Source organism: Poecile atricapillus, chromosome Z, assembly GCF_030490865.1.
Source record: "Poecile atricapillus isolate bPoeAtr1 chromosome Z, bPoeAtr1.hap1, whole genome shotgun sequence".
Taxonomy (NCBI): Eukaryota; Metazoa; Chordata; class Aves; order Passeriformes; family Paridae; genus Poecile; species Poecile atricapillus.
In genome coordinates, this window is record NC_081289.1 from 49,518,640 (window position 1) to 49,531,600 (window position 12,961).

The 12,961-nt window shown below is 34.9% G+C and overlaps 1 protein-coding gene across 1 annotated transcript in view; it reads right to left on the reverse strand.

Moving 5' to 3' along the window:
* Positions 1-12,961, reverse strand: part of LOC131573650 (dedicator of cytokinesis protein 4-like) — a 225,456-nt gene that overhangs the window by 33,865 nt on the left and 178,630 nt on the right. The window contains exons 28-32 of the mRNA XM_058827803.1: positions 10,129-10,204; positions 8,505-8,605; positions 7,833-7,891; positions 5,559-5,707; positions 3,923-4,008 (exon numbers count right to left, since the gene is read on the reverse strand). Of these exons, the coding sequence (XP_058683786.1) occupies positions 3,923-4,008; positions 5,559-5,707; positions 7,833-7,891; positions 8,505-8,605; positions 10,129-10,204 (471 nt within the window). The remainder of the gene's footprint in view (positions 1-3,922; positions 4,009-5,558; positions 5,708-7,832; positions 7,892-8,504; positions 8,606-10,128; positions 10,205-12,961) is intronic.

The following is a 12,961-nucleotide window of genomic DNA, read 5'->3' on the forward strand; positions in this document are numbered from 1 at the left end:
TGAACCCCTTATGTTCCTTCTAATAGAAGTTTTCATGTCTAATAAGAAATAAGAGTAGAGCCCGTGTACATTATTAAACATTGATTGCTGCAGGGATTTTTTGTTTCTACTTTGTTTTAACTCTGTTAAAGAGGAACATTTCAACCCAGATTCAACAAAATAATAAGCGATATTTCCTCTAGAAAAACTTCTCATTTAAAACAGATGGTTCTGCATTTGACTTACGCATTTTCTTTAAAATTGCTTTGGCACATTCATTATAAAGACACAGTTTCTAATAATGAGTTGAGGAGATACAAAGTACTTATACAAACTGACATCAATGTGGTCAGTTGAAAAAATTTAAGACTTGCCTTCTGATGTGCGCCTCCCTCTCCCCGTGCTACATTTCCAGCACAATGCACAGAACAAACACTCAGAATGAAAAAGCTACTCAAGCATATTCTGGCTAAATCTAGGTAGAATTGAATCCCTGTTCTTACAGATTCCAAAGCATAGCCAAGATGCTTGGCTGTCTTGCACAAAGCACTAAAAGGGTGTTAAACAACAAAGGGAGACTATAAAAATGTTTCTGTACACCCATGCTGCTATAGCCTAACACTGAGCTCACCTGAACAATGGTTTGCTTTGTTTTATTTGATGGGGATGATGGGGAGGAAGGGGAGGTGTATGTAATTATTTTTAATCCTGGGTACCCCAGCAGTAAGAGCATAGTGATCAAGAGGACCAGAGTTCTCCAGGGATGAACAGCAGGCTTAGAACAATGTTCAGGCTAGCTCAATCATGCAGCAAATGGATTTTGTAGGCCTAAACCACAGCCTTTTTCAGGCTTTTAGGTCACAAGCAGCTAATCCTAGAGGTGCCTTAAAACATCTGGATGCCTCTTTTGGAGTCCAAAGACCTCACTATAGCCAGGGGTTCCCTGAATAAGTCATAAAGGCACTCAAAAGAGTCTCTTCAGACAGACTCTAATGGACTGGGCAGTGCCAAATTTAGTCAGGCATTTGGAGAAGAAACTAAGATGACTGAAGGCAGCAGAGGAAAGGTAGCAGCCATCACTTTTTATATAATAGATTCATGGCTGGAGAAGTCACCCAGAAACTGGCAGAACTTAGTTATAAATGCCTTCTCAGCTGAATGTCAGCTCTTCTCTTCAAAGAGAAGCCTCATTGCCAGGCCCCCAGCAGAACTCATTAGGCTTTGTGCTTCAGTGTGGCCACTTAACTTGCAAATCTGAAGTGGCTGGTCTTAGGCCAAACTGAAATACAGCTACAGAAGTTAAAAACTGGCAGTATGCATCAGATTCAGAAGAAAGACCTACTTGAGTATATACCACAGCTTCTGAGAATTTTATTTTAACCACCAGCTGTTTGATAAAGTAAAATCATTCTTTTCCTTGTGCTAATTAACTCAGGAATTCAAGTGCAGTATTACAATGTAAATGTAGATCAGAACAGCTTTCATAACATAATTACAATGGATAACAATTGCAACATCTAGTTTCTCATGATAACAAAATGTTCACTACTTCATGCTTTGCAGCTCCTTCAAATGACATAAGGAGCTAATCAGTGAATGGTCATATTCAAGTCCCTAGAAAGACATTGATTCAAAACAAACAACAGTCACCTTCCCCCTACTTTCTCTGTGTTTTTATTCGATATAGTTAATTCTATCTAAATGCCCATTGTAGGCAGCAAATTCTAAGCACATAATGTTTTAGCTATCTCCAGAAATGCTTATAATTTATCCTTGAAAATAGATGTTCAAAGGAAAGATGCAGTGTTTGTCTCTGGGAAAAAAAAAAAAAGCAGTTAACGTGGGAGTTAAGAGATTTAAATTCATTTTCTAATTCAGACAAAATAAACAGTATGACAAAACCTGAAAGTGTCACAACTGCTGCAGTTCCCAGGCTGTATTCAAAGTAGGTGGGTGCATCTCCTTGGTTATCAAAAGCAACCCCGCCTAATCTTCAGAAAGATCAGGTGATATTGTAGCATTTTCTTTCATTAAAGATTAAGAAGCCACTGCTTGCTTCAAAATTGCATGACTATTTCAGTTTTTGGGTACTTGCTACATCTCTGCCACTTCAGCCTAAACAAGTCTGCTTTCTTTCACTGTGTAAAGACACCCTAATACTGCTTAGTTTACATTACTCATGGAAGAAATAAAGAAACCCCAAAATCTCAGGCTAACCAACCCTGTCTCTTGCAGTCAACTCCCCAAACTGTCTATCTGATTTTCATAATTTTTCTTCACATACCCTAGAGCAATATGTCACCCTCCATTTTAGATTAGTATCTTCTATAGGCTCTCCTCTTGAGACATGGTAACGCATGTACAGTCAATCAAAGTAAGAAAAAAACTAATCATAAATATACCTTTTTCATTAGCTGGGAGTGAACTTGAGCACTTACTCTGAAATTTCCCTGTTTAGTTTTAACTTCTGTTATACCATGACAGCAACCACAAGTATACTGATGCTGTGAGACATTTTGCAATTTAAATTACCATGACTATGTTTTCAGCATTTAGATTTATAAAAGGCTCTCAGCATTTTTCACTATATCACGTTTAACCTTCCCCAGTTGAAATCTAACTCAAAACCCTAAAAAATTAGGAACTGTATTTGATACTTACATGCTTTCTTATAGAATTCTAAGTTATTTCAGTGATAGACACACTGATGTATTTTTATATAAGCTTCATTTTATAATTAGAGCTTTTCTTTTAATGGCTTAATTTTACAGATAGAATACTGTATTACTAAAATATTGAAAACATCTTACCTTTTATTATCTTTACACAGATTATGAAAATGTCATGAATAATTAGAGGAAAGTTCTGCTTTAGCATACTGTACTGCTGTTTGCTATTATTCTTTCAATTCCATACTATTCTACCTAATCTCTCTACCCACTTTTGCTTCTATACATGATAAATATTTAGGAATTCTATTTTTTTAACTCAGTACAATTACGGATTATTAAATGTTAGCTATTTTCAGACACCAAGACCTGAATCCTGTTCTTTAACTAAAGACAAGAGAGCTAAAAATAATATTTAAAGAAGAAAGAATGATTAAGTAACCACAAAAACAGGAAAAAAAAATCCTGTATTTAGTAGAACTGAGTAAAACACAGCAGCTTGGAATCCTGAAGAGGAACAATACATCTCTTACTAAAATAAATACATCAGAATTAAGTGAAATCTTTCACTTTGGTGGAATTGAGCTCTGAGGAACAACAGAGATAGAGTCCAGTTAGTTATTTTGTACCTGTACTCTGTGACAATAATTTATTTCAGTCAGTGGAATAATTTATGCACAACTTTAGGTGCTTCAGCATTATCATTAGCTTTTCCTATTAGATTTAAGTGGCATTTCATTTATTAAAAAACACTAAAAGCTTAGCCAGTCATTTGTCAAAAGAATTTAAAATAAATAATCTTATCAGAATAAACACAATTGTTTACATCAAACAGGAAATCAACAAGTGACATTACCCAGTGGAGTACAAGTTTGTAGCAATGGAAAATCACTTATTAAATGCTTTTTGTTGAATTGTCATGCCTTGTTTTCAAAATGGTCCATCTGAGCTCTACCTGCACCCTATGCAATTATGAAGCATTTCTTGCTTTTCTGATTTTAAAATTAGTGGGTAGAGAAAGAGAATGTTCTGCGATATAACAGATTTTGCCTTTCCCAATTATAGCTGTACGCAAGAAGTACTGCCAGACTTTACTGCCAGATGCTATACAACACCATGAAACATTTTATTCTTCAGATTTTAAGGAAACAAAAAAAAAAGAAAAAGAAAAAATGAGCATCACAACTGGTTTAAGCATTACTTCTCTACAATGACATTTGTATCTGATACAGCCAACTAAACTTAAGGAATTATAAGATAAACATATTACTCACATACTGTTGAAGAGTTCTCGGTATGTTTCATCACCTTTACCTTCTGACATTAGGCTGTCCAGTTTGTCAATCAGCTTTGCTTCCACCTGCAACATATAAGTGTGGTGTAAACAGCTTCTTTTTCTTTTAATGAGATTAGAGAAAATGGAAGGAAGATCTGGTTTTATGTAAGGGACTTTGCTAAATGCATATTTTAGAATTATTGGTCAATCATGTGATAAGTCACTTCATCTCTTTGAAGCTGTTATAATTCCTGAGGTTTGTAGGGCTTTCTCTTTTTTTGGTGTTTTTTTTTTTTTTTTTTTTTTGAGGGAGGGAGCTAATTTAAATTGAGCAACGTGACTTTAAAACTACAGGCTGAGTAGCATTTGCTGCTGCTAAGGCAGCTATCTATTTATGGAGTCAGAGGAAAAGCACACAGCCCAAATAAATTGCCTGAATTCTTATTGCAAGGCTGTAAGCACAAGCTATTTTCTTATACTGAAGTAAAAATATCTTTTCCAACCTGCACCCCATTCTTTATAATTTAATATATATAAATGTCTGCACTGTTCAGAATACTTGGGAGCTCAGAGTCTCCCAACATTCTTACCTGCCAGCGTATTTCATTAGAAAGCAAATTTCCTGGACTTAGATATTAGCTATCAAATAAACTTGGTGGTTAGGAAAATCTGGTGGCAAATGATTCCTCCAATCACGCATGTTTTTAAGGGCATTGATTATAAAAAAATATAGAGCTGTTGCTACACTGTGTATTTATATTTCAAACCTCCTTTTTATCAATAATATATTAACAATCACAAATCTAGGGGAGAAACCAAGCTGTTGTCATTATTTTATTACAGAATAAATCTATTACAATTTACGCTTAAAACCAATCTGAAAAGACAGAGAAGCAGAACAAGTGGATTTTCTTCCTTCTCACTCCTTGTTAACATTTCTATGGTAATTTTTAACAATAAGCTTATATATTGATAGAGAAAAGCTACTTACTGATCTCACATGCACTACTCTGTTTTTAACAGTTTGGTGTGTGTTTTAGATGCAGGTCCCACCCCAAGCATTATGATTGCCTGGGAGTAATTAAAATACTTCTACTTTCCTTCATTTTGAAGCAGTAAGAAGGAGGGCACTGAGAATGGTTTGAGGCAGTCTGAAAGAACTGAGTGGGAGCTGAGGGAGCAGATGGCACTCTTGGTCGTTCCTTTCTAGCCCATTAAGAAAGTGTTTGAGCAACAAGAATACTTGGATCTTTACTGAAGAACATCTGATATTTTTCCATAGTAACCAGAAGGGAAGCTGTTTGAATCCTATCTAACCAGCAGTCTGTACCACTGTAAAGCAGAGGTGAAAAACCACCACAATAACCTTGTTGAAAACAGCTCAAGTTTTGTTCTTCACTTCAGCAGGCCATGGATTTTGTTCCTCATCTCACATGACCAACACAAAAGTATTAACTAGAGAACCTTACTAGTCCTGCCAAGAGAGAAAAGGGTAATCTTGTAATCCCTCTCCAGCAGGCAGTTGTGGATACCTTCTCCACCCTGAACCACCAAGGGAACTCCAGGACACACTAGGACTCTTATGAAGTGGTTGATATTCAATCCTGTTTTATAAACAACCTCACACAAAGTACCTGTTTAAAGTTGCCACTTCGCCTTTGCTCCCAATCCATCATGTCATGGAAAATAGGAATCATTACATTCCTCAGGTCTGGCTGAGGGATCAAGGTCACTTCCAGGAAAGGGCCAATCAATGCTGGAATAAAGTGAAGTTTGTGTTCTCCTAAAACGAAAATGAACATAAACTTGAATGTGAAATGAGTGTCCTGTGAGTTATCAAGCAATCCAAATGCTATCTGAAGAATGAAAAAATAGCATTTTAAATGCCTATAGGGTTTTTTTTAATCACATGTCCATCACAGCACGGACTATTTCTTAAGCCCAAAAAGTGAAAGCTATAGAGAAAAGAATATAAGGAAAACATAATTTATCAGATTTTATTATGCAATACTGAGTTCAAAAGTGACAGTAGGTTAGCTGTATCTGAAGTTAATCTTCCAGCAAGAGAACAAAGACAGACAAAGCACTCTCTCTGCATTTCCTTTATATTTCACAGGAATAATTTGTTTTCTAAGATCTACATACTTGTGTTTACAAAATCATTAACTGTCTGATATTCTGTGCTCATCAAAAAGGTAAGTACTTTGATTTTTACCTATCTTTAGTTTTGCAAGTATAGAAATGGAAGTACATATTTCAATTGCAAGAAAATGAAAATGCAACCCAGCTGTTCTCAAAACAACTTGCTTAAAAATCAGTTCTAAAGTATTTATTATCTCACCACATTCCACTTAAAAGAAAATTAAGTTCTTGTCAGAAAAGCTAGAAATGGCAGGAAAGGTATACAGCAAACACTGACCATTCAGATTCAGTTTTTCACAAGTTAGACTTCATATATCCTCAAAATTAAGGGATTATGAATCAGGATGCACTGATTTTCCAAGCTAGGAATTAATTTACGTCCAGCCCACCTCTGGATATTCCAGTGGGCATTCACCCCTGCTTGCTGCTCTGTTCAGTGTCTGCACTTGTGCAAAGGAAAACAAGAACTCCCTTTTCTGGAAACATCCTAGAACACTTATCCCTATGAAAGCAAGGTGACTGTACAAGGATCAAGGCTTACGATACTCTTACTGCTACAAGAATAGTAAAATGCCAGCTAGCATAACACCAATTGCAATAAATATCCTAACATTTAGTTGGGCATATTACCAGATGAGCTCCATATTGTGTCCCACAAGACTCACCCTACTGAAAGGCATCATTTCCCTGCATCCCAAGGTTCCATTCAGCAAAGAACAACATGAGTGGGGAGGTGATGCATACTCATCCTCCACACACGTGCAGGAAGGAGATGGGATCTGGGAGTGTATCCCTGATATACCCGTTTTGAAATATCCATAATGTATTCACGTAATGTAGAGGGATGTCTTAGTGACTCAATACTAAATATTTTAAATAAGTAAAATATGCTACTTATGAGATGTTAACAAGATATTAAAAAGAAAATATTTCTTATTTTGAACATGTCTCTCTAGTACAGGCTGAGCTGAAAGACCAATTTTTTGCAACTACATATCTTGCTGGGGAAAAGATTGACAGAACTGAAATGACAGTATCTCAGAAACCACTGGTGATGGTTGCTGTATCTTTAATAAGCCCTCTGATGAAGTGAATATTGAATAACTGAAATATAAAGATGACAAATGTAGTGTCTGAATCTTCTACTCACTTTTCATTCTTTTCCCAAACAACACTGAACTGCATTTCTCTGACACTCATAATTGCAAACAGTTTGCACAATTGTTGCTTAAAAATATGTGTTCCTAAGTTTATATTCAAGAATGTATTTTTTCCATGTTGTCCAATGTCTCATTTATACATTAGTCACTGACTTGTTTGTGCCTTTATATTTTAGTGCAACTAAGACTTCAGAGAAGACCTGATGCAAATCCAGGATCTCAGGAGAGCTTCAGAATTAGAGACACGTCTTGTCCTTAAACAATTTGACAACAAGACTAAGAATAAGAACGTAAGTATATTTCAAGGCATAATAATTCTGCCCAAAAGGAGTGTTACTTTTTTTCTTAATTTTCTCTGATGGTCTTCTCTCATTTCTCTGTGAAGAAATAGGGATAGGTAAGCTATAGTATCAAGGCATAGAAATCTGAGTTTAGCTATAAAGAAGGGAACTACAGATGACAAACTTTTCCCTAAACTTGAATTAAAACATAATTATCAACAACTTGTCTATCACCGGGAAGTATATACAATAGGCAAAATATTATATATAATATATAATATTTGGCTGTCATTTTGAGTTACTGATGATGTGTTTAATCACTTACCTAAATTTTGCCACATACTGAAGATTTCACATCCCATTGTTACCCTCATGTCACCATATCTGCAGTGTATTAAAAAATAAAGCAAGCAAGTGAAAGATAATTTAAGAAAATCAAGTTCATATGCCATTCCATCACATTATTAAATTAAATGTCTCATTTGTAGTTCAACTTTGAAAGTGCTGGCTTCTCCCAAGTCTTTTTCACTTTTGATTACACACAGCTAAAACTGGATTCCTAAACCCAGTTTATATGAAATATTGTCAAAATGCTACACATCAGTAACACAGCTGAGAAGCAAAACCTATTTTTTTGCCATAACATGCTCCAGTTCTCTGAGAACAAATAATTTTGCTCTAGCTTAAAGAAATACAATTCATTCATACAGACAATAGTGCAGTGCCTGGCAGAAACACCTGAACAAGTGTGATTGACTTAGGCATTCACTGGCAATGAATGTCTGTTTTGCTCCCAGTGTCTGAACCAGTTTAGGCACTCATATGAAGGTTACTGGTTCTGAAGACCTGTACAAAGGGCCAGGACCAACTCTTTTCTAGTCAGTGGACGTACTCTTATGTTTCTCTTTTGGGGGGTCCTTTTGCAGCCTCCAATGTCTTGCATTTTGAGAAATTTTAAATTTCTTGCCGTTTTCTACAAGCTGATAGCAATACTTACTTTTCTAAAACCTTTTTCTTCTTGGAAGGTGAGAACATCTCCAGTTGCAGACATAACTGGTTTATAAAAATGACAGCAAGAAAAAAGTAGGAATCCCATATCTACAATAAGCATACGGCATGTGGTTATTTCACTTTCTCAGTACAATTCATGACCACTCAAGATGCAAAGTTTCAAATCACAGCCCTTGTTTCAATCTCAACTAATAAATTACTCAAACTGCTTTTGACGAAATTTCTTTGACTCAAAATATTCTTTTCACCAACCCCAAGATGTTCAGCAGAAATACATCTATTTGCATATCCTACACTTCAAAATGTAAAAGTTACAGACTGGGTTTTTTTCACCCCTCCAAATCAAAAAGCCTTCCTTCTGGAAACTTTCTTTTGGGGATATTTAAATAGAAAACTATGAAATTTATGCCTTTAATTCCAAACCCAAAAAATCCTGACACCTCAAAAGCTATCACATAACAGGACTGATGTTCTCTGTCCATCATACTTTATAATACTATTTGCAAGTCTCACCTGCTGCAGCCTTCACTGGACAAACTAAAGCCAGATTTCATTAAGATATTGCAGATATACAGATGTTTTGTGCACATGCTTTATGAATCAGATGTCTCTACTTAGACGACTTAGAGATAAAATTAAAGGAAATACTAATTACTATAACCCAATCATAGATGCTCCATGACTGGAAGCGTAGAGGGAGCCCTATTCCAGACCCTAAAGTTTGGCAGGACAGCAATAACATTGCTAATCAAGTTTAAGGAACATAGAGGTCTTGTCTACAGAAAATTATTTTATTAGTTTTAGCCTCTGAACTTACAAAAATGCATAAAGAATAGGCTTCCTCATGTTCAGTTAAGTAGATAAATCTGCATTCCTGCCAATCTATCTAACAGGAGTCTGGATTTTCGGAGAAGCATCCACAGCCCTGCTGGAAGTCAACAAGAACTCAGTGTCTTCCCTAGGAAGGAGATTCTGCACTTTTCATGATGCAGCAGTTGGACTAACGTCTCTTGGTTGGGCAGAATATTCATTCAGGTTTGTTTCCATGGAAATGTGTCTTTTCAGACACATTCCTACATCTTCTCATCTGAATCTTAAAAGCTGTAATTCACAGTTTATTATAAATGCAGTATCGCACTATATGAGGTACACACTAACATCTTTAACTACATTCACCATGAAGTGTCATAATTTTCTAATTTTAATTATGCAACATGTTAATTGGTCTAGAGATATTACAAAAATATAAATCCGCATTTTATATAAATTTGCATTGATTAAAAAAATGAAATACTTTTTCTTTCTGTAATAACTAAAAAACCCAGCTAAATAATTTCATTAGTTTTTATGATCCAAAAAATTGTGATGCAAAAATCCTAAATAAGTAGTCTAACAAAGAGGCTCAAATAACAAAATGAAAAATAAAATGAAATTAAAAACCTCAGAGCACTCATTTTTAAGATAGTCCTGTATTTAAGAAAAAAACATCTCTGAAAGCTTGAAATTGCTGATTTAGTACATATTCTAGCTACTTAGATGCTGGAGCCAAGTTTAATAATCACCAAGCCACAGGATGATGTAGCAACTGTTGCATCCATCATTTACTCTACCTTGTAATCAAAGTTTTCATTTAAGAAGTTTTTACGAAGGGCATCCGAAAGGTACAAGACTGTAGTAATGATCACACTGGGAAGAACAAAAAAAGAGAGTTTTCATTAACTGGAAATTCATATTTAATACTCAAATCATTTTCAACATATCATATAAATACCTACCAGCACCTATTGACAGAAAACATGCCCATTAAGAGAATAAGCTGTGCTGTAAGACTGTGCATGAAAAAAAAGACATTCTGTATAGAAGAATATAACCAAGACCAATCGTAAACTTTGTTCTGAAAATAATTATGATTCCAGATTTACTACATACTTTGTCTTAATGGTATTAATACACAGAATTGTAGAATTTGTTTTCAGCTTTCTTGGTAGTGAAAATAAGTGCATATAGATTATAAATATAAAATATCTAGTAAATGCCAGTATTTATATTACATATTAGTAATATATTAATGAGCATATTAGTAGTTCAAATGTTTGCTTCCATCCTTCTACTTTTAAAATTACTGTCCCCACCAAACTTTACCTTCTTGTTTGATGTGCCTGAACACCCGCAACAGCCAATTCTGTTCTTAGAACAGTGCTTGAGTCTCAAGTTTGATTTATTCCTATGCCATTGCTCAAGTGTGTTTTCATACATATTATTTTCTCAAGGATTACACAGTAACTTTTCTATTCAAGTAGTGTTCCATGCTTAGTACTCATCAGTAAATTAACTCCACTTTTTCACCAATGGAGAGTTACAGCCTGTGTACAGCACTCGCTGTTGCAGCATGGAATACAAAATGAAACATTAGTAAAATGCAGTATAAGTGAAGTAAATAATCAAGGCATGGATAAAAACAGAGCCCCATCATTCTTGTTGTTGTGCAAGATTTAATTTAAGGTCCATATGCTTCACAAAATGGAAACAGTTTGTATATTCCAGGAAGTCATTCTGGTAGAAAAAGTCAGTTTATCAGAGTTATTATTAGATGAAATTTCCACCTAAGTCAAAAGTAATAAATCCCTGAAAAAATTGTACTCAAGAGAAAATTCCACAAGATCCATAACCATATTGCCAAGTTTACATTACATAGTTCTATTTATGTCTGAGACAATTCCTTTCTTGCTACATTCTTCCATGGCAGGTGAAACTGAAGAGAAAGATCTTCTTCAATTCTTACGAGGTGAATAAAGTAGACATCTTAAATGCAAATTTTAGACTATTTTTTAAAGAATTTTCCTGATTTAACAGAATAATTGCAATGCAAGTATTTCTTCCTATAGGGAACTTAACTCAGGTTTCATTTATTTGGTAAGCCAAAGGCTATGATATGGATTATTTGAAAAAATGTGTGTCTCTAATATGAGAGAGTATATTGTAGATAAAAAATCCCTCAAAACACCAGATGCAACACACAAGGTTGAAGATATTGTTTTTGGCCCACCATCTGTTATTCTGAATCTGCAACAATCTAAAATCAGGTAGAACAGAAAACAAGCTAAGGCTGGGGACGCTCATATACAACAAAAGCAAAAATTCACAAAGCAGAAGCAGCAGCCAGAGGACAGCTGCCTGACTTGGTACAGTACTCACATTCCAAGTTGATTCCCAGCCAGCGATTTCCAAACAACAACAACAACATTCATTTGAAATCCATCTGAGTATCAAACTATAAACTACTGAGTTTGTGACAAGACTTGCTTTTCTTCCTCTTACCACCTGCCACATATTTGTTCAGATCGCCTGTTCTACAGGCAAAACCCCTCTGCTTTTAGCTACTAAGTTATTCTGGACTGATGCACAGGATGCTAACCCAATGTCTGCTAAGGTCATTGTTGGTGGAATGGCTTTTCCATCAAATTTTCAAAGCAAACCTTTCTTCAATAAGCTGTTTGAAAAATCCAGAATTTCAACAACTGTTTAATGCCTGGGCTATGCTCTGGCAACTTGGCTTTTGCCTGGGCAACCAGTGGCAGAAAATGAAAGCTTTCCTTTTCCATGCTGATATAGGACAAATGTATAACATTAGCTTCTTATTCCGTTCTTTGCTATTTCAGAGTGAAATAATCCCAAACGCAGAGGTATTCAAACAGAAAAAAAACATTCTTTCATATTTCATAAAGAAATGAAATAAACCTTGAATCACATATATGTGTATGTAAATACTCTTATATATTTATGAGCTTATTTATACACGCATGGCTAGGTATATCTGGTTTTTGTGAAGGACTGAATGCCAGGCTCAGTTGCTAGCAACATTTTGTATTACATAAAAGCAAAAATGTTGTTAGCAGTACTTTGTATTACATAAAAGCAAGAATTTTTGTTCATTGTAGGAGTCTCAGACTCCCACACCATGGGAGCTAACAGGATTCTTCAGAGCGCCATAATGATGACATTAATGCTGATTCAATGTCTTCCCTTACTTTGTATTCCATTTGAGTTAAACTAATAATAATAATAATAATAATAGTAATAATAATAATAAATTTAATAATAATTTTAATAATAAATGTATTTCAGCCATTACTAAATTTGATAACCAAAAGGATTCTCTGCTTAGAGTCTTTATGCCCAACTGTCAGTAGATATATTTGAAATTTCAGTTTAAGCAACATATTATGTAAATCTTACTTTACAGGTCAATTATTTTACTATAAATAATACTATTTGTACATCTATTTTGTATTCTTATAATATTCAAATTGAGGATTGGATGACCTAGCATCTCAACCATTAAGTAGAATGCTGAAAGGATATACATAGTTAATTAAACAGAGATCTTGAAAAGTAAAGCTTCTTGCATACCAAGAGAAGCAGAAAAGTAGTTCTTTGTTCAAT